Raw genomic sequence first — 23,172 nt, 5'->3', positions numbered from 1 at the left:
TATTTTTATTTTCTTTGTTATTTAAACTGTTGTTATGAGGTTACCATCACTTAATAGAAGAGGATTTAATCCAATTCAATTCATCTGATGTTTATGAATCATCTACTCTGAGTGAGCGATGAATGGAAAAGCTTTTATTAAGTGCCTACTATTTGCATCACGCTTACCTCAGCCTAGGAATTCAAATAGAAAAACCAGACATTCTTGCTCTCAAGGAGTTCACATTTTAACAAGAGGGGACAGTATTTCCATCCATCAAGAAACTGTCAAGTGTCTACTAATGGACAGGACAGATTGTGGTTGTCGGGCAGATGGCAAGACCCTGTGATCATTTTAGGGTGCAGCAGGAAATCATCATTGATAAAATTCTTGAGGCAACAAAGAGGAAAAAAAATAACCCCTATCTGCAAGAAACTTGTTTGCTAAACTTGCCTTAGGGCAGATTAGAAGCAGGATGAATGTCTCGTAATTATACATTATTATTAAGAATTATTCCAAAAAAAGAATTATTTTTAAGAATCTTGGCTATCCTGGATCACTACCTGGGTGATGACCTCTGTTAAATCATATCATCTCCCAAGGTCTCATTTTCTTTATTTAAGATTAAGGACATTAGTCTTGAGAATATCTCAGGTTCCAGCTCTGAATCAATGAGCCCAAATCTTGGGAATAGTGGGATGGAACATGGAATGTTTTAGTCTCTATTTTAGTCTCTATTCTCAGGAGTGGATGAGAAACCTGCCTGTGGCCCTCAATGACATCCTTTCCTGTATCTCTCTTTAGCACCACACACCCTTAAAGGGTGGAAGAATATGTCCCCTGTCTTTTCACATATTTGGGACATTTTCCTTTGACTTCTTATACTCATGAATGGATAAATGAATGAGCAACCAGTTTTCTTATGCAGAAATAATGCTGCTAGTTGGCCATCACTAGTCAGAGTCAGAACTTTTTTCTCCCCTCTAATATAATGAATTGTGCTGATCTACTCTCTCAAGGCACTTCAGTATCTTGGCCAAGAAAACGTCATGGATCAAGTCCACGGGGTCATGATAGACAGGATAGACAATTTTCTAGCACTTATTGGCCTAAGATCTTGATTTAAGTCTTGTCTTATCCACTTCTCTGCTATGAGACTTGAATAAGTCATTTGTCCTCATTCATCTCATCTGTAAAATTGAGGGCAGGGAAGCATGGCCTAGGTAACCCTATGAGATTGCTTCTGAGATGCCCAACTTTGGTAGCATGAAACCAATCTCTCTTGTCTTCTGGCCCCACTATCCTCCGAGACCTCTTTAAACGGTTGGTTTGTTGGTTAAGAGTACTTTAATATCAGATGAATAAGTGATAGCATCTAGGCTCCTCAAGTGAAGAAGAAGCCATCTGAATTCCAGTAGACCCAGGGTTCAAACTCAGAATACAGGGAGACCAAGTCCCTGAGAACCCCATAGTAATTAGAAAAAATGTAAAATCATATCTATGTTTTATTGTATTTTTACTTTTTGTCAAATATTTGTTTCCATTGGTGTTCAGGAATATTGTGAGTTGTATGTTTGACAGCTCTGCAGGAGACATTTGAGCAGATGGGAAACCCAAGCAATGGACTGAAAAAGAGCAAAAGCTAATATTAAATCTGAAGGATTGATGCCTGGGTTAGAATTTCATTCTGTGGCCTTGGGACAGAGCAAAATTGGCCGGCCCCACCCAGGATTGAACTTTAGATCTTACTCTCATTGAAGTGGAATGCTAATGGACTGAGCTAAGAAGCTACAAATATATAACACTAGCTAGGACATCTCTTGTCCAGGCCATCCGCAGGACCTCAGTTCTGAGATGCAACGAGAATGGGCACCTTTATGACAGTAAAGGAAAATGGAAAAAATGCACTGGTCTGCCACTTGTTTCTTCCCTCTCCCCTTCACAAAGGATCCGGGGCAGCTTCCTCCTCCCTGGACAGCTTCAAGCAATTGTTTAACCAGTGGACCTCAATCTGCTCCTTTCTAAAATGAAGGGACAGGATTAGTGGACCTTGAAGGCTGCTTCTAGCTCAAAACTTAATGGTCCTATGACCTTGGTGACCACGACTTAGCAGATTGCTAAATCTGATTCTCTCCTGCCTTTTCTGAGAATGGGCACAGTTTTCAGCCTATTTCTATGATTTAAAATGTTAGTTAGGGAATCAAAAAAGACATGTCAACCATTTTATTTTGATCCATGTCTCAGGACAGGAAGGGTCCATAGGGCTTTCTTTTCCAGGAGTAGTGGTTGTAAGCTCAGATGTCAACCCCTTCCACACAATCATTCATGCTTCCTCTAAAAAAATCAACATTCTTCCTTTCTTGAAGCTATTTGATAATTGTTTGCTGGGTGAACATCCATTTAATGTTTGTTTACTGGTGGTTTCATCCCTATAGAAAGTTCCAGATGAGGAACTCTGCCAGGGAAGATTGGTGCCTACTCCTCCATTTTTGTTTGGGTTGTGTTTATGAATATGATTTTTTAGAACTTGCTGCTTTGTGCATACTCTGTATTTATTGTACCCTAGTCTAATGGAAAGGGCAGGACAATTAGATTTTTATCAGTATCTCCAGCAGCTTGGCATTGGGCCTGGCCTGTCATGGTCACTTGGTCCCCGTGGTTGGAGTCAAGCAGAGATCTGAACTGTTCTGCTGCCAAGAATGGATGCAAGCAGAGCTATTCTTCTCCCTCATGGAGTCCTTGGGGAATGAAAAGGAGCCCATGCTCTGAGAGGAACCACAGCCAAGCTCTTGCATTCTCGTGGGCCTTCCTGCAGCTGCAGTTTGATAGCTGTAGCCGAGAGACGAATGCCATGTTTGCTAACTTTCCTTTCTCAGGCTTTTGCTTTCCTTTGCACTTTTGGGTCAGTTATTCAGTTATGTACAGTTCTACATGACCCCGTGGACTTGATCCATGGCGTTTTCTTGGCCAAGATACTGAAATGCCTTGCTATTTCCTTCTCCAGTGTGTCCTCAGTTCACAGAGGAGGAACTGAGGCAAACAGGATAAGTTTCCTGCCCGGGGTCACAGGTCTAGTAAGTATTGAGGTGAAATTTGAATTCAGGTCTCCCTGATCCCAAGTGCTTTAGGCACCTAGTTACTTCAGCTCATACTTAGCTCCACAGAAAAGATGAAGGAAATATAGCTAGCCCTGTGGTGTGGAACATTCCATATACTGTCAAGTTCAGTTGATATATTAGTTTTGCTGACTGTCTGCCTTCCTTCCTTCCTCCCTCCCTTCCATCCTTCCTCCCTCCCTCCCTTCCTTGCTGCCTTCTTTCCTTAGAGTATAATCCTATAAGACCACAGGAGACCACTTTCCTTCTATTTCAGTCTTAATTGTTATTTTTATTTTATGCATTTAAAAGTATTATTCTTAGAATTATTCTGAGAAGAGATCCATAGTCTTCATCAAGCTGCCAGAAAGGATCCATAAATCAAAAAAAAAAAAAAAAACAAAAACAGGTTAAGACTCTATAAGGTTGGGGCAACTAGGTGGCACAGCGGATAAAGCACCGGCCCTGGAGTCAGGAGTACCTGAGTTCAAATCCGGTCTCAGACACTTAATAATGACCTAGCTGTGTGGCCTTGGGCAAGCCACTTAACCCCGTTTGCCTTGCAAAAACCTAAAAAAAGAGAATCTATAAGGTTGCAGAAGATCACTTTCCTTCTTAGAATGGCCTAAGAGGGGTGGCTAGGTGGTACAGTGGATAGAGCATGGCCCTGGAGTCAGGAGGACCTGAGTTCAAATCTGGACTCAGACACTTCATAATGACCTAGCTATGTGGCCTTGGGCAAGCCACTTAACCCCATTGTCTTGCAAAACCCTAAATAAAAAAAATAAAATGGCCTAAGAAGAGGCAAGATTTTATCAGACTAATTCCAGAGTTTGGTGCAATGAACACCTCTACCCAAGTCATGGTTTCATTTGAGAAAAGCCTGACTGTCCTACTCCCGCCCCCACCCCCCAGCCCTTGCTGAGCTGGCATTTTTGTCCTTGTCTGTGAGTCCCTAAATATCTGTTTCAAGACAATAGTGCTTTGGTCTTGTCCACTGAAGGCTTTGTGTGTGGTGTGTGTGTGTGTGTGTGTGTGTGGTGTGTGTGTGTGTGTGTGTGTGTGTGTGGTGTGTGTGTGGGTGTGTGTGTGTGTGTGTGGTGTGTGTGTGTGTGTGTGTGTGTGTGTATGTGGTGTGTGTGGTGTGTGTGTGTGGTGTGTGGTGTGTGTGTGCATGTGGTGTGTGTGGTGTGTGTGTATGTGGTGTGTGTGGTGTGTGTGGTGTGTGTGTGTATGTGGTGTGTGTGTGGTGTGTGGTGTGTGTGTGTGGTGTGTGGTGTGTGTGTGCGTGTGGTGTGTGTGTGGTGCGTGTATGTGTGTATGGTGTGTGTGTGGTGTGTGTGTGGTATGTGTGTATGGTGTGTGTGTGGTGTGTGTGTGTGGTGTGTGCATGCGTGTGGTGCATGTGGTGTGTGTGTGGTATGTGTGTGCGTGTGGTGTGTGTGGTGTGTGTGTGTATGTGTGTGTGTGTGTGTGTGGTGTGTGTGTGGTGTGTGTGTATGTGTGTATGGTGTGTGTGTGGTGTGTGTGTGGTGTGTGTGGTGTGTGTGGTGTGTGTGTGTGTGTGTGTGTGTGTGTGTGTGGTGTGTGTGTGGTGTGTGTGGTGTGTGTGTGTGTGTGTGTGTGTGTGTGTGTGTGTGTGTGTTTGTGCCCAAACACACACATACACATCAGCTTGAGCACAGACAGTGCCATGGCTATCCAGCTGACCAAGGGTCTGGAATGCCTGGGGGACCAGAGCCATGAGAAAGCATGTGATTCCAGAGAATGAAACTGTCTTTTGTTGAGAGCTGACTGGCAAAATATTTCTTATTTTTTGCCCTAGAAATAAGAGCTGATGACATTTGAATCGGACTGGGTGGGGATGGATAAGAGACAAGGGGAAGGAGGATCTTCCCAGGTAGAAGGAGAAAAACACACCAAAGTTTTGAGAGGAGAGAAGGTCACAAGGCAAAGAATTATCCTCCTTGACCCTATGGCGGACAGCCCTATGAAGAGAGGCTGCAAAGTTATCTGATCCCAATCATAAAAGGCTTGGAGTGCTAGGATTTTCTGTTTCCCATTTAAACCAGATGGCAGAGGTAAAATGTAGGAAACTTTCAAAAGACTTCATCTTGAGCATTTTCAAACTCTGTTGCTATTATATCCCAAGTTTTCTTCTTCAGTTAAAATTAGATTGATTCTGCTGAGCCCCAACTTGAGATCTATTCTAATTGGTGATCTATTCCATAGTCATCATTTTGCACATGAGGAAACTGAGAGCCCAGAAAGATTCAGTGACTGGTACAGGGTCATTTAGATATGAATCAGAATTTGAATTTAGGTCTTCAAATTTGGATCTCCATTCACTGTACTGTCTAGCTGCCTTATGTCCAATAGTCTTGATAATGAATCCCTTTGCCATGGAAACCCATGAAACTAATAACAATACTAAATGGTCCTCAATTCTCTGTGACCCATTTCCATTTTTGAAGTGATAGTGATAGATTCATTAGAAAGGAGGCAAAGAATGCTAATCATCTTTTATGGACTGTCTAGAAACTTTCATTTATCTTTTGGTAGATACTTTAAGGATAAGATCTTTCTGTGATGACCAAGTAATATAAGAAAGTGAATTTTTGTCATTCTTGCTGTTAATGAAAGAAGATATTAAAAGATGTAATTAAATGGGAAGATAGTTAAGAGATTCTCTTTGGAGAAGAAGGGAAATGAAGGAACTGGCAAATTTTATTATGTATCTGAAGGTTATGAGGAGCATCATTTAATGGAACCTTTCTTGATCATCTCATATTATGTGACTTGTAAAAAGTGAAAAGTTGATGACATTAACTATGCATCTGTGGCGAAGGATGAAGAACAGAAAAATTCTACAAGGAACTCAATAAGACCTTAAAAATTAAATCAATATGTTATTTAATGTGTGGTAACTTCAGTGCAAAGGTGCAGAAGGGGAGGATGGTGAAAAATATGTTGGGAAATATGGCTCAGGATTAAAAATTTAGAGAGATCAAAAGCCTGTAGAACCTTCGTGCCTATATTATTGCCACTCTCTTCAAAAAGAGAGGAGACACCGGAATGATGAACACCAATTAATATTTTAAAAATATAGGAAATAGATAAAGAAATATAAGTGCAGATTATCACCATTTCCTAAGGAACTTGGACCATTTTAAATCAATCACCACAATGAGGAGAACAAAGGAGCCTAGAAAATGCCTCAGCCAGCAAAGTCTTGATCTTCTTGCCAAGTGGAAAGATATGGCAGTCAAGGGTAACGCTAGTTTATGATATAAACACATTTGTAAAATCTTATGGAGTAAGAGTAAGATTCTGAGCAAAAATTGCCTCATAAAACAGCAAGAAAGCAGCAGAAGAAGAATAGAAGTTTACACAAAGCTTGGCAAGAAATAGAGGTGAGTCAAATCATCATGAGAGCATTTAAGGATGAAATTGGAAGGAGCAGAGTACAAAAAAAATCTGTCAATAATTCAATAACAAATTTATTTTCTTCTTAAGAATATTTGTGGGGGCGGCTAGGTGGTGCAGTGAATAAAGCACCAGCCCTGGAGTCAGGAGTACCTGGGTTCAAATCCAGCCTCAGACACTTAATAATTACCTGGCTGTGTGGCCTTGGGCAAGCCACTTAACCCTATTTGCCTTGCAAAAACCTAAAAAAAAAAAGAGTATTTGTGCCCCAACATCACAGTCCCCAAATGGCTTTATATGGCACAAAAATGGGAAGAGCTGATGATGTAGACCAAGTACATACCCAAAGGAGGTAGAGGTATTCAGTGATGCCATTTTGAGAGCCTTTGAATGTCCATTGAGAGAGGAGAGGGTAGGATACAAGTGCATTTAAAAAACCCCACAAAAAACATTGTCTTGGTATAAACTATTGGGTTAAAGAGACTCTCATAGTCTATCACTTGGAATGGATTAATAGTTCATATATAACATAAATTTTATTTAAGGATACATAAAGATAGAAGTTATCAGTCCCACAATAAGCACCAGTAATTACTCCATTTGGAGCAACCCAAATCCATTAGATGTGATAGTTGGTGATAGACTGTTCCAAACACTGGTCAGGACTTCTGTTAGGGTCAAAGAATATAATATAATATAATATAATATAATATAATATAATATATATATATATATATATATATATTACCTCAATCTCAAAAGACCCAAAGTTGGCTTCCAAAACACTGAAAAGCTACCAAATAGAGGAGTTATAGCAAGATGTGAACAAAAGATCCATGGAACGCTAAGGCATTGATCAGTTGCAATCTCTACCATTGGAAGAAATATATGTATGGATCATCAACACATTAATCTTCATCATTACTATCATCATCATCATCATCATCACCGTCACCATCATTTTTATTGCATCATCATCATCATATAGTAGTAGTTGAATGGCACTAGAGTACATAGAACTCTGGATCTGAAGGCAGGAAGTTCTGAGTTCAAATTTTGCCTCAAATGCTGACTAGCTGTGTAACCCTGGACCTCCATCCTAAAATAGCATTATCTCCCTCTGAAGGCATTGTGGGAATCAAATGTGATCATATGGGTCAAGTGCTTGGCAAACTTTAAAGTGTTCTATAATTACTGGTTCACTTAAATGTAAATAATATAAAAGAAAATTAGGATGTTCGAAATCCAGTAAGAGGAACAAGGGATGATGTGGACTCTTTTGTTTTTCTTTGATTTATGTCTTTCAAGCACATTTGCAAACCTTTAAAGTTTTCTACAAATGCCTATTATTATTGTTATTAGTCGAACTCCATGAATTAGAATGGAAAGACTATCTCAAGAGGCTCAGTTCTAATAATAATGATAATAGCTAATATTTCTACAGTGTCTGCTATATTCTGGACACTCTGTTAAGTGTTTTACAATTTATTATCTTATTTAAACCTCACAACACACTCTGCAAGGGGGAGGTACTATTATCATTCCCATTTTATAGATGAGAAACCTGAAGCAGAGAGAGAGAGGTGAAATGACTTGCTCAGGGTCACACAGCTAGGAAGTAGCTGAAGTCCGATTTGAACTTGTCTTCCTGACTGCAAGTGCAGTGCTCTGTCTGATGCTTCCTAACCCATTTCCATGTTGCATTTCTCCATTGAACCATCTCTATGACCCTTGGGTGTTATAATCAAATAATCCACTGGACCTAGAGTCAGGAAGACATGAGGCTGAACCCTGTATCAGATGCTATTCAAGCTTCTTCCCACTGAACCACACTGTCTGTTCAAGGAGTCCAACAAATGAACCTGAATTCACACTCAATAGAAAGACTTCTGCTGATGAGGGAAAGGGTGAGGTCATTGGCCCATTACTGCCCACTAGAAGAGTTGGGAAGAGAGAAGTAGAAGGTTGGAATACCTTAGACAAGCAAGACTCCTTCATCCCATTCTTGGCTCTTGACAGAGAACTGGAGGGTACAAGTCATCCAGTCCAACCCCCATGTTTGACCCGAGAGGTCAACGGGATGTCTGTAGAAACCCATCTCTATCTGAGGCAGGATATGAACTTGTATCTTCCTGACTCCAGGTGGGGTACTCTGTCCACTTTTTGTTTGGTGAAGGGAAGAAGGTAGGGGATTAGTCATTGTCTAGCATGAGTCTTACACATTTGTAGCTTTTCTCCTCAAATATATTGTTATTGATGATATCCATTTGGGATCTTTTTTTTTCCTTAAATGGACTGCAGCTTGTGATGTGGATGAAGCAATTGGAGTGAGTGCCTCTCCCTGGGGACAGAATTCATCACTGTTGTAGAAGATGGTGACATTTTAGAAAGAAACTCAGGGGGGAATGGAACACTTAAAAAATTAGATTTAAACACACTGGCCCAGGATTGATTTTGATTACATTCAGATGGGTACACTGATGGATTAGCAGTCTTACAAATGTTTAGTCCATTTCTCACTCTGCTAATAATCAGAATAATCTAATTTTCAATGTCATTTAATGTACTGCATTCAAGGTTATAATAGATCATATTTCTAATAAAGCCCTGCAATTAGGTAATGAATAATACAGTAAGGCTGATGTTCAGAGCCCCTTTATTTCTAGGCTTCACCGTGGCAGGCAGGGCTGTGTAGGGATCTTTGGACTTTAAAAGTCTTTGAATGGATCCTGGGGAGTAGTATTTTTTTTAACCAGGGCGTCCTGGGTGATATGCTTAGCTGTAAGAAGATCCAAGAGATGAGGAAGCATGAGATGTTTTGTAGAAAAAACAAACATTTCTCAAAAGGAAAGTATAGATTTGATCCTTTTTAATATATATATTATCTCTGTACCTGAAAAGGATTGGCAACTTGCCAAGATATTTATTGGATTTCTCCAGTAATTGTTGCTTCTTCCCCCCACTCCATTTTTTCTATACATCCCCCCGAGAAATACTATATTTTAGTTCTAAACATTTCTTCCAATATCCATTGAAATCACAGCTGACATTACGGATTTTTCAGCAGAAGCCACAGGATATCTAATTTTGAGGAGGTTTTGATGCCCAACCGATGATATTTATGCTGATATTTTCTCATGGCTCCATCCACCTAGGAAATAATTATAGGACTAATGTTTATTGCCACTCTTATTCTATATATCCATTATCTGTGATTTGCAATTCATCAATGCTATGCGGTTTAGCTATATATGGTATTCACACAAAAAGACTATAAGACCCGAGAACAATTATTCACGTACCCATCTGCCTAGGAAGAGGGGGGGTGTTACCACCTACTTACATAAGCATTAGATTGAAAGACCCTGACCTAATTGCACTTGGGAGCTAATGGGGGAAACCAGGAGAAGGCAACACAAAGCTAGAAGGGAATCATTTGCTGATAGAGTAGACTCTATTCAGTTCCACATTTATTAAGAAAGCCATTGGACTAATTGACCCAAGGATCATCCCAACACCAAGGGATCTTTCCATTGTCATTCTGTCAGTCAATCAACAGGTGTTCAAACATCTATTGCAGCCTGGGCACTCTGCTGCATACCTGTGATACAGAGAAAGGTAAAATGAGTCAGTGATGGTTCTTGGACTGGGTGGGAGGAGAAGGGAATACTAGGCTGTAGGCTTGGCCATGCTTCTTAGAGTCAGTAAGTTTTGCAGCACTTTTTAGTGCTTCTATTTAGCGCCCTATTTCATAATTCTTATTTTTTCATTCAAGACAAGGGAAGTTATGGCGGGGACAAGGGGGGGGGGGGGTTCCCACTGCTCCTTAATCTTCCTATAGGTCAAGAAATCAAAGTAGGGATGAGAAGAGGCTGGAATAAACAGAGAAGCAGCAGCAATCCAAGACCTTTTTTGCTAAATTATAGAACAGATCAACATCATCGCCCCTAGAGATGTCTGTCCTTAGTGTACTTTCCTGAATTCTGTCAGATTTTTCTGGGTGAGGAGGGGGAATAGGGTTGGAGGAAAGGGGGAGCAGCCTGTGAAATTAATGAGAAAAATATTCGATTCCAATTCCAACATTCCCTTCCAGCGTAGGCCTTGGTCATCTTTAATGTGTGCAAAGTCATCCCGCACGTTTCTCAGTATTGTGAACCTGGGGGGGGATATAGAGAGGGGGATATCTGTCATTTCTCTTCATGGAAAGCTCAGAGTTAAATGGAAAAGACTTTTCTAGAAGGAAACAAAAAATCATCCTCTCAGTGGCAGGTTAGGTCGACCTGACCTCTCTACTTACATTTCTGATGTCTACCTCAATTACCCTGGAGTATAGGGATGGCCTCAGAGTATGGAGAAAGCTCATTTTGTTTTCATTTCATCACATTTTCCCATCAAGATTTTTAGGAGGATCTGTCCTTATCATATATCAGAAAAAAAAGAATGCCCCGAAAATGGTGGAATGAATCAATTTGGAGGTAAAATAATCCATAATTTATAATTTTTTAAAAGTCTGGTTGCTAGAGAATTTTTTAAATAGACTGCAAACATTTCCTGGTAGGATTTTTTTTTTAAAGATCTCAACAACGGTGAGTCATGCACAATTCAGAAAATACTTTCAAACTTTTGCCTTGGTGAATTACATAGAATTGGCCGAGGTTGGGCAAAAAGAAAAAGAAAAATAGGAAAGAGTTGGAGAGATTCAATCCTACCGGGGAAAGACATTTATTTTGCTCTTGTCTAAATGTATTCTGGTAACAATTATGTAAATGTGACACTGGCACATTCTACCCTCCTGGGAGAGCTTTCCGGCTTATGAGCTTCTCCTTGACCTTTAATTGGATGGGTGTAACCCCTTCATTTTGGAAAACTATGCACAAGATCATACATTTCGAGCTGGCAGAGTCCTTTGAGACCACCTAGTCCAACCCCCTCATTTTACAGAAGAGGAAACTAAGGCCTAGAAAGAAATCCCAAAGGTGCTCATTAAAGGGACTTGAGTTCAAACTTTGACCCTGTGACTCCAAGTCCGATGCGATGCTCTTACATTGTCATTGCTTCTTCTATAAAACAAATGTATTAGAGTCTCCTATGATAATTTGAACCGATATGAATACTGAGAATTTTGGAAGAGAAAACCTGATGATAATTCTCTTATAGACAACTATTCACTGATGCTCCCAGTGGATGCCGGTATAGTTTTAGAATGAAGCAGTATGTGTTGTGGATAGGGTAAAGACTTGGAATAAGGAAGCCCTGAGTTCAGATCCGGCCTCTGACACTGACTAGCCATGCCACATACCTTGAACAAGCCATTTCTCTTCTTTCAGCCTTAAATATACATTGGAACAAAAAGCAAGCTGAAACCTTAAAGGTCACCAAATCCAACTTCTTCATTATACAAATGAGGCAGCTAAGGCTCATAGAGGTTAAGTGACTTGCCAGCATCACACAGTTTGCCAGAATTTAATGTAGAATTCAATGCCAAACCTTTCTGACTTTTCAAGTCCAGTGCCCTGAACACCATGGTAGGCTATTCTCTCCTCCTTATGTTTTCCTAGAGTACTTATATCTAATCTCTCCTTTGCTCCTATCACTATGTTCATAGATGTCCCCATCCATCCTAACAGAGAATAGACTTCTTGAGGCCACAAGACTGAGTGCTTTTTAAAAAGACTTTATATTTCTTATGTCATAATTATTACTGATTTATTAATAGTAGAATGAAAGTAGCTGATTAAGAAAATATATGTTGAATTGAATTTCTTCCAGTACATTGTAAACTCCTTGTAGGCAAGAGTCATACTTGTGGTTTCTCTTCTTTCTCTTCATTGGAGATCACTTGTAATAACTATTAATAATGCATGCATATACAGCGATCATTTTTCTAAAGAGGGTTCAAGGTCATCAGACTTAGAGTTGATCCCAGATCTATACCTCTCCAAAGTCATGGCCACTTTGTATAGTATCGCCTGAGAAGAGGTGCCTCTACATTCTGAAAGTGTTATACCAGTAGCAAAACATTTTGTATGAAAAAGCTGACAAAGCTAGGTTTGGGGAGAGCCAGTCATAGAGCCAAGAAGACCTGGGTTTGAGTCTTGCCTCTGTCTGATACCTATTGGTTGTGTGAAATTGGGCAAATCCTTTAACTAAAACCCTTAGGGTTCTGGGTTATTCTCTGAGACTAGCCATACTTTCCTATGCCATTGAAATCTCCAGTACTGTCTGGGTCTTCAGATTTTGGGGACAAAGGAAGTGAGGCTGAATGAAAAAGAAGAGTATCACACAGAATATCAAAGAGAGAAAATTAATATAGTGACAGATAGATAATGTTAGACAGAGAGAGAGAGAATGAATGGCAGAGCTTGAGTGTCAGAGAGAGATGGAGAGTGACAGTATCAGGAAGAGAGAAAATGTCAGGCACAGTGGAGGGGGGGGGGAGAGAGAGAGAGAGAGAGAGAGAGAGAGAGAGAGAGAGAGAGAGAGAGAGAGAGAGAGAGAGAGATCCAATGTCAGAGAGATGGCATCGGAGTAGCAGAGTCATGGGGAGATAGAGAGAGAGAATGAATATCACAGGGATCAAATGAAAGAGAAAAAAATTCAAAGAGTCTGATAATATACTTGTTATTTTGGTGGGGAAGATGTGTTCACATGTGTGCACATATGTAGGTATATGCATGTGTGTGTGTTTGTGTGTCTTCTCAGATTTTTTGACCTTTTCAATTCAATCCCCCTGGGAATGGAGTTTTTGTTTTCTGTTTATTTCGAGCCTCTGCAAATGACCATGAGCTATATAGAGACTGGTGATGATTCAATCATTTCCTTTCCAGTGACTCCCCAGAGAATAAATACCTGGGAATTAAAGTTTTATATGCCAGCAGCATCGTGATCTGCCAGGTCAATGGGAGTCCATCATTCTTCATGAACAGAATTGTTTTGGGTTCTTCCGCTCTCTTGTGATGACTGATGAATTGGACAGGAGCCCAGCAGGATTGGCCACGGTCAGGACAAACATTCCCACGTGCAGTGGCTGACTCCGAGTTGACTGCTTGTTTTGTCCATCGTTCCCTTTTCAACATTTGAATTGGTAGCTTTTATTTAAAGATGAGAAGCTTCTGCCCCAAAATGCCAACTTCTGGGGGCAGAGAGAGCGTGTTCTCCCCTCTGCCAAAGCTCTCGCTGACCAGATAATTACCCTGCCCCTTAATCGCTTCCCTTCTGGCCTCCATATTGCCCTCCCATATATTCGGGAGAGCCTTGACTATATCTCTGTCTTGCCCCAGGAGCTGATGAATGGGAGTCCCAAGGCTCAAACTGTCCTCAACATCAGATGAGGAAAATTAACCGGGAGGTAGAGTTCAGGGTCATTGCTTCTTTCCCCCCCCCATCACCCCCTGCCTAAGTAAATGTCAGCCTAGCCCGTCCTGATCTCTACACTCATCTGCTCACCATTTCCAGTTCACACTCTGGAAGGATCACTGCTCTGTTATGAGGGAATGAAAAGACCTGAGGACTTAAGATTGTCAGATGGCTCAATTTCTAATTTGGGCTCTATCATTTCAGGGGATCAGTAATTAGACTTCAGGAGGCATCCACAAACATGGATAGGAAAATTCCATATTTATTGATGCTAACCTCTAACTGAAATTGAGCATGTGTTTTTCCATTATAAAAGGGGTCCTAGGGCTTTATTAGTCCGCCATAAGGGGTGTCCATGAGCCCCAAAAGGTTAGGAACTCCTGTTCTACCACAGTCCTCACTGACTATCCTACCTTTTCTTTTTTTTTTAGTTTTTTTTTTGCAAGGCAAATGGGCTTAAGTGGCTTGCCCAAGGCCACAGCCACATAATTATTAAGTGTCTGAGGCCAAATTTGAACTCAGGTACTCCTGACTCTAGGGCCGGGGCTCTATCCACTGTGCCACCTAGCCACCCCTATCCTACCTCTTCTTAAACCCTAGAAACATTTTTGTATATGTCCAAAATGATTACAGAATGGGTGCTCTGATTAATTCAATATTCTTAGTACCAGAAAATGATTCCATTTGCCTCCTTGTTTCATGTATACATCTTATACTGATTTCCACTGAATCAGAATTCACTAGAAATCAACATGAATAGTGAAACTCCTGAACAAACTAATCTTTAATCTGAGGATTGATGACTTGAAAGCTTTTTTCAGCCTTTTGAGGTCATGACTAAAAATATCAATTTCATTGTCCATTGTAAAAGAAATCTGTAACCCTTTAAGTTTTGGTGCTGTTGGCACTTCTGTATAAATTGAAGTTTTGATCTACCTTATTTTGGACAAGATTGAAATGAATATTAGAATTTGTTATCAGATCCTATCTCTTTCAACTACTTCCTATGTGACCTTGGCAAGACTTTTCTAGTCATCAGTTTCTGCACTTGTCAATAAAAGTCTTTAGAGCTAAAAGGGACTTTTAAGTCCAATTCTTCATTTTTATAAGATGAGAAAAGTGAGGCTGACAAAGGCAAATGACTTGTCTAGGGTCACAAAGCCATTAAGTATGGGAGGCAGGATTCAAATCCAGGACTTCTTGAACCTTAAGTCCATCCTTTTATACCCTATAACCTGCTAGCTCAATGGACATGGATGAGCTAAACTCCAAGGTCTCTCCCAGCTCTACGTCGAGGGTCCTACAATCCTGTGTGATTGTGTAAAGGAAATGCACACACAGACACACACAGGAACATCGTTCGCCCACTGATACAGATGTTTAAATTAGACTTTAAGATGGGCGAACGATTCAGTACATTAATTCATTAAATGAGTCATGAAACTCCACCATCCTCAAAGAATTAAAAATGAGTCCAACTCAGAGGACAGCACTGGAAGATTCATGATGGGCATGTACAAGGGAGGAGAGAAGGGTGGATCCTAAGGAATGTGTGACCAGAAACACCAATGGTCTGGTCATCCAGCCAGAGTGAAATACAGATGTCCCATGGACTTCACTGGGAACCTGGTGATGTCAGGAAGAAGCTCTCCAATGTGGAGGGTGGAGCTCTGCTCTGTGGCAATTTATTGGGAAAATGTGGGCAAGAGTCATAAAGGAAGGATAAGGGAAGCAGGGTTGTTATCATCTCGTGTTTGTGCTTGTGTGTGTGTGTGTGTGTGTGTGTCTATATCTATCTATCTATCTACCTTTCTATCTTTACCTATCTGTATCTTTTTATATCTACCTCTACCCATCTCTTTCTGTCTCTTACCTATCTAAATCTGTCTCTATTTACCTATTATCTCCTTTTCTATCTATATCTAGATAGCTAAGTGGCATAGTAGAGAGGACTCTGGGCCTGGAGTAAGAAAGACTCATTTCTGAGTTCAAAATTTTTCCTCAGACTGCTGTGTGACCCTGGACAAGTCATTTAATCCAGTTTGTTTCATCGGGATCCTGAAGTTATACACACACACATACATACATACATACATACATACATACATACATACATACAAAAGAGCAGATGGTGTAAGATATAAAAAAGACTGGAAAGCTAGGGAGTGGCCAGTTAAGAAGGAATTTGAGAGCCAAACAGAGCATTTTGTATTTGATAATGAAGGACTTTATCTCTTCTCCCTAGGATGTTATAAAAAACAACTCCCCTTAATAGCCTTTGGGACAAATGGAAATGGGTGGACACTACAAGAAAAACCCAGAAGAGATGAAATTTTCTACCACCTGATATAGTTGAGAACTCCTCTCAGGAACCACTCTAGAGCAGATTCTCCCATGAGGCTTTCCAGATCCCCCAGTTGTTTCTACTTTCCATTCTTCCACCCAAATTTTCCTTGCATTTAAACTGTATAAATTTTATACGTATCTTTGTATATGTTGTTTCTCTCATGTGAAATGTAAGCTCCTTGAGAGCAAGACCTCTTTCTTTTTTGTATTTTTTTTGTTCACGATACCCAACAGATGACCTCACACATTAATTATATTAATTATATTACTTCTATATTATATTACTTAATTATATTTATTGCTTTGAACTGAATGTGATTGTGAAGTGTAGGTTCATTGACCCAGTTTAATTAAACTTGTATTTATTGGTCATCTACTGAGCATAAGACCCTGGACTGAAGCTATTAGTACTTGCCCTCTTAGAGCTTACCATATACCAGTGATACAACTGACATTCTTGTTCATGTCTTTTCTTACTCTTCCAGAGGAGTTGAATGTCCTTCATATCATTCTTTGGGCCATTTACTATTTTGCATGACTTATGAAGTATAAAAGAATCCTAAGTCCAACCAGTGTGTGGTCTCAGGCAATGAAGATTCTGTATTTTTCCCACTGTGCTTTGCAGTTTTGCTTAACATTATACTTCCCTAACTGCTTCCATGTGTGTTTCTTTATACACACTCCCAGGAGGCTTATAAAATATTGCTATATTTTCCCCATTTTACAGGTGGGAAATTGAAGCACCAAGAGGTCTTTTTGTCACCTTGCATGATCAAAAGATGGCCAAGCCACGGCCACTAAAGTTAAATCTTGATTCCCATGCGCTTTCTATTTGACTTGTCTACACTAACAAAGTTTTCAAGCTTCCCAATTCTTATACCTTTTCTAGGCTACAAAGAACTCTGAGCTTGCTGTCCTGTGCCACAAGCACATAAGCCTTCTATTGGGGTCCTATGGGTTTCTGATTTATTCAGTGTTGAGTTCTTTCCTGAGCTGTTGCTTCTTAGCCATCGGTGGTGTCCACTATTTTCGTTTCCATAGGAGTAAGTTGGTTTCTTCAACCGGTCATTCTTGTTTATAATTCTTGTTGTATCTGCCATATTTCTTTCTGTCTCTCTGTCTGGCACTCTCTGTCTGTCTCTCTTTTTCATTATTTCTGCCAAGCCAATTTTAACATTTTTAAACTCTAGCTTCAGTAGATCAGCCTGTGATTTTCAAATTCATCTTCTCCTTTTATTGGTTCTTGCAAATTCACTATTGTTCATTCTTGCTTCCTTTCTTATAATGGACATTCATCTCTCTGAAGATATTTCATCTCCTGGGATATTCTGTATCATTTCCTTTTCCTCTCAACCACATCTGGCATCTTAGTTATTTCAATCATTCTATCATCTCAAAAAATTATAAGAGTACCATTCTCCATTTTGCCATTTTTTTTATTAGTACATTTATTTTAAACAAAGAGGAAGCTTGGAGAAGAGAACTGAACTCAGAGCAAACAAAACATGTATTCAAATCCTGACTCCAGTATGTACAAGTTATATGACCCTGGGTAAAGTGACTTAGACTTGTAATGACTCTACAGAACTTTCTGAGGCTATGACTTCAAAGAAGTGCTAATGCCAGTATTAACAAAATCACATATCCAGTTTCTATTCTTATATTTGTATTATCTGATGTAGAGTTTTGGCTATTTTCTTTTGCTTTGTCTTTCCTATTTTTTTTTGAGGGCAATGCATTTGAGGAAAATGAAACCTCTTTCTCTGCCATCTTGACTGGAAGTCAGTTTTCTGTCTTAGCAATGATGTGACTCTCCAGGAGTGAAAGGTCCCCTAACAACTTGATTAACCAATTTACCTCCTTACCTCTTCATCATTGTGGGCTCTTCTTCATTTCTGGGTCTTTGAAACACACTTTATTCCAATATACATGAAAATGCTTCATTAAATGAGAAAATTATATCTTTATCAATTTGCTTTCAAATCCATGGATGTGATTTTATAGTTTTTAAATCAGAAAGGGAAGATTAAAACATGATAAAATATATTTCATGTTCTGCTTTTCCATACATGCATATACTGAAGTAATGATGCCTTCCCTGTTTATGACAACTGGTAGTCTTAATTACCTTGATACAAGATATCTTTTACATTTTGTTAGAAATGTATGAATCCAAATAAATTCAATTCTGTCTTAATGGATTTTCTTCTTTCCAAGCAACATAAGCAGATAAATCTATCCTATCTTCTTTTGGGATCAGCTCATCGGACCTCCTCAGTTTACAAAGCTGAAAGCAATGATTTAGAATGCTCGCTGTCTCTCCCCAAGTCCCACTGGTAGAGAGAAGGGGAGTCAGATACTAGTCCACTTATTGTAAGCTCTGCCAAAAGACTTTTGAACTACTTTATGTAATCAATGCCTACTATTCATATCTACAACCACATCTACTAGGAACTGAGTCAGGGAAGAGAAAAGGATGATAAGAAAAAACTGAAACTACAGGTAGGGTCCCCACCCTCAGAGAACTTCCCTTCCCCAGGCTTTTCATTTTCTGATTGGTAGCTCTTGAGTCTTACGACTTAAAGTTCAAAGGGACCTTAGGAATAAAAATTCTGATTTTTTTGTTTATTTTGAAAAATGAAGACAGATTCCCAAAGGAATGTGACTTTCTGAAAGTGTGGCAAAGTTAAGAAATGCAAGAGACATTATCCAAGCTCCGACCCTGGACTCTGCTTGCTACAGTAAGATGCCCTGATGCCTGGACCGGGATGTAGCAGTTTATGTAGCAATTTCACCAAAGGATTTGAGGTCTAGGTTCTCCTTTTTTAAAAAAAATCTTGAATCCTAAAGAAAAAAAAATTGATTGACTTCCCCTCTTTCTGGTGCCTTACTGACAAAGAGTTACTGGCATCAGCATTCCACAGACACAGACACACACATAGACACACACACACACACACACACACACACACACACACACACACACACATGCATATATAGCCAAGTGCTCCTAGTAAAAAATCAACCCAGCTTCATTTATTTCAATGATTAGACATTCAAGTAAAAGTGCTTGGATGTTGGTTTTCATAGGCATTGGGCAACATCTGTACGTCAAATGTGTTTGTACAAGTGACACTTTTATTACATTCATTTCATTTGCAATATGATACGGGATCATAAATATGTTATTTTATGTCATCCTATCTGATTTGTAGCACTTAGACCTTCACACGAAGTACAGTGCGTTTATAAAGGACCTTTCAGCAGAAAAGTACTTTACAAACATTGGGCCTGAATCTCTGCCAGGGGAATTTCTCATTCCTTGGGTCCTTTTGAGGTGTATGGATTCTGTCTCTGTCTCTTTCTGACTCTTTCTCTGTCTTTCTGTGTATTTGTCTGTCTGTCTGTCTCTCCCTCTCCTTTCCTCCCTTCCTTCTTCCCTACTTCTCTGTAATCATCCCTCTACTTCATATTCCATCAGGAATATGTAATCATAGGGAATGTGTTATCACAGGGCACAATTGAAATAATTATACCCAAGGAGGATCAAGACCAACATCCTCCCTACCTACAAGTTCTTCATCCATTTTCCCACCATTTCTGAAGCTTCAAATTTTAGAATCTTATTAGGTTGTGTGTCTTATGGAAGGATGAGTTGGGGAATCCTTTAGCATTAGACTGGACTTTTAGGGTCATTGAGTTCAATCCCTTCATTTTACTAATGAGCAGACAAGTGATTTGTTCACAGAGCAAGAGTATGATCTACATATGGGTCTTCTCCCTTCATGATTAATCTCCCTCTTGTTCCAATAACCTCCTTCTGTGTCATTGCTCCTGGGCCAAGGGACACTTGCCATGGGGCCTTCTGAGAGCTTGGCCATTAGCAGAAATCTAAGGAAAACTGCAGTAGTAGGAGAGACCCTTACAAGCACCTGGCCATAGAAGGGTTCCCATATGCATCATCTCCTTGTCCTGCTGCTACATGGTGGCCCTCTCTAAGCCTGGCACACATCATATGTTTGAGCCATGAGTAGCTCCTGAGCTAATGAACCCAGAAGTGGACAGGGCTTCATGTGTGACAAATCACTGCCCTTATGTGGAGATTTGCCCACTATTCTGAGGAGTCCTTTTATCTCAGGGGACAATCACAATGAGAATGTGAAGGTACAGTGGTTGGAAAGGGATCACAATACTGGTCAAAGGCAACCAGACTAGTCTCAGATCAAATAGGCATGTGAGGCCCTTGTAAGAAAGTTGGATTTAGAATCAAAAGACCCACCTTCAAATCTTGACTTTTTTCTCAAGACCTGTGTAAGAAACATTGATGACAAAGACCTTCTATGGTACAGGACAGATCACTTTGTTTTTTGACAGTATTATTAAACTAACAGATTGAGGGAAGGCTGTAGATATTATTGATGTGGGTTTTAGCGAGGCTTTTGTTAAAGTATTTGATGCTTTTCTTATGAAAAGATGAAGAGATATGGATTGGACAAAACTATATTTGGATGACTTTAGAACTGGTTGAATGACTCAAAGAGATGGTGCTAGTAGCTCAATGTCCACATGGCAAGAAGTCTTCACTGGAGGGCCCAGGGATCTGTACTTGGTCAGATACTCCTGTTTAATGTTTTTATCAGTTACTATGAATAAAAGTATTGATGATGTACTCATCATATTTCCACATGACCAAGTCAGAAGAGATGGCTACTATTCTAGGTGATGAATATTGGCTCCAAAAAGAATAATAGGCATCTATAATCAATCATTATGTTATAACAAGATAAAATTCAATAAGGGTAAATATCAAGTCTTACACTGGTGTACAAATAACCAATTTCTTAAGTACAAGATGGGGAACCAGGGTTAAAGAGCAGTTTGTCTGAAGATGATTGGGGGTTTTAGTGGCCTGAAAACTCAATCTTATTTTATCCTCAACACAACCTTCTAGGGAGCTGCTATCATCATCATTATCATCATCATCATCATCATCATCATTATTACTATTTTTACATATAAGGAAACTAAGACAAACTGGTTAAATGACTTGTCCAACGTCACACAGCTAGATAAGAGTCTGAGACTGGATTCAAACTCAGTTCTGTCTAACTCCAATCCAATATTTATTTATTGGGCTACCTAACTGACTCTCAGAAAGGTTGTCCAGGGTCACATACTTCTATGAAAAGCAGGATTGGAGCCCAAGTCTTTTTTTCCCCCTCTACGTCTAGTCTGAGTCAGATCTTTTTGTCTCCCAGACTGACCACTCTGCCCACTATCTCCCCCTGACTCCTTTGACTTCTGTCAACTCCTGAATCTACATGTGTCCCTGTTCTTAGCTGACTTCCTCCAGGAAGATTTGTTGAAATTTAGTTCCTTGTTTGTAATTAGAGCCAGAATATATTTGGGGAAGACAGACACCTGTTTAACAGATCTTTAAGCAGCCAACTCCCCACTGAAAATTCCAAAAGTATCTCACCATCAGCTCTCCCATCCTTGCCATAATCATTCATATAGAAATAAGACAAATGCTTCTAACTGGAAAGTCACAAGGTCCTGGGAAAGGAGATCATTTCTTCAAGAGAGAGAAAGAAAGCTGATAAAATTAAATTTTCTTTGACCATCCCAAGTTCGGAATGGACACTCTAGCTCTGTCTGATATGAGTGTCTCTCTTCCTAGAACTAGAGCTTCTGAATGGAAAGTCCCCTCAACAGTTCCTGAAATGGGAGTGAATTCTAGATGATTCCACTGTTACCTAAAGATCTGTACAAGTCTATACACAGATGTGCATACACACAAACACATAAATACATACACTCACTGTTCCACACACTCAATGCCAAATGACTTTTCCTAGGAAAATATATACTCTCTCTCTTAGCAAAATCTTCCAGAAATAGAACCAAGTCTAAAGGAAGTATTTGGGGAATAGAGCTGTATGGCCCCCTTGCCGCAGTCCAATGGGTAATGCCTGAACTGTCTCATCTCTTCTTTCCAGCTGTCAGAAATGATAAAAATAAAAAGAAGAAAGAACCTTCAAAGCAAGAATTCACAGAAAGCTATGAAATGACAGCAGAACTGGATGATCTCACTGAAAAGATACGGAAAGCTCACCAGGAAACCTTTCCATCTCTCTGCCAGCTGGGGAAATACACTACGGTAAGACTCACGTGTAGGAGGAATGCACCACAGAAGAACCGCGTCTAGTGGGGGGTAGGGGGTTACAAGGAAAGAACCATCTGTTGTGGGGGACACACCATGCTAAGAATGATCTATAGGGGAAATATGCTGCAATAAGAAGCACATGTAGCTGACTCATATATTCTGTCATCCCACTAACCTTGTCTTCCCCCCACATGCACACACATGCTTCCCTGGATAATACAGAGGAATCCAGTCAAACTGCAAGATCTACACAGAGGGTGAGGGTGGCACCAAGTTCAGAATTGCCCTTCTTCCTCAATTAAGTCCTGTAAGCATTTTTAAGTGTCCCCTCCATGACCACACTGTGCTACTCATAGATAGGATGGGAAAGATAAGGAGGAAAATCCCTGACCTCCAGGAGCTTATGGCTACATCCTAATGGAGGGTGGGAGAGAGCAGGGAGTGGTGGTGGAAAGGAAGAAGAGAATGGGCACACAGGTAAGTAAGTGCAAAATGGATAGGGAATACTCCTCTGGGTTCTTGCTCCCTACTACTCACACTCACAATTTCTGGTGTGATCTAGAGCTCATGAGCCCCCACTGGTGTGTTTCCATTAAAAATAAAATAGAAATCAGTTCTTCCTCCTCTGCTTGATGAAAATGAATAGTCATTTCAGGAGTGGGGAAGAACCAACTACCTTGGAATTAAAGGCATTTCTTATGAAGAAGGTCGAACTTGAGCTGATCTTTGGAGACTCTTGGGGATTAGAAGAAATAGAAACGAGGAAGAGAAACCTTCAGGACACAGGAGTATCCAGTGATAAGG

At 40.1% G+C, this 23,172-nt stretch overlaps 1 protein-coding gene across 1 annotated transcript in view; it reads left to right on the top strand.

The window, feature by feature from the left end:
• Positions 1–23,172, top strand: part of RARB (retinoic acid receptor beta) — a 168,442-nt gene that overhangs the window by 117,485 nt on the left and 27,785 nt on the right. The window contains exon 4 of the mRNA XM_074195688.1: positions 22,202–22,362. Within this exon, the coding sequence (XP_074051789.1) occupies positions 22,202–22,362 (161 nt within the window). The remainder of the gene's footprint in view (positions 1–22,201; positions 22,363–23,172) is intronic.

This window comes from Macrotis lagotis, chromosome 7 (assembly GCF_037893015.1).
Source record: "Macrotis lagotis isolate mMagLag1 chromosome 7, bilby.v1.9.chrom.fasta, whole genome shotgun sequence".
Classification (NCBI taxonomy): Eukaryota; Metazoa; Chordata; class Mammalia; order Peramelemorphia; family Peramelidae; genus Macrotis; species Macrotis lagotis.
This window is presented reverse-complemented; position numbering and strand designations above follow the sequence as displayed.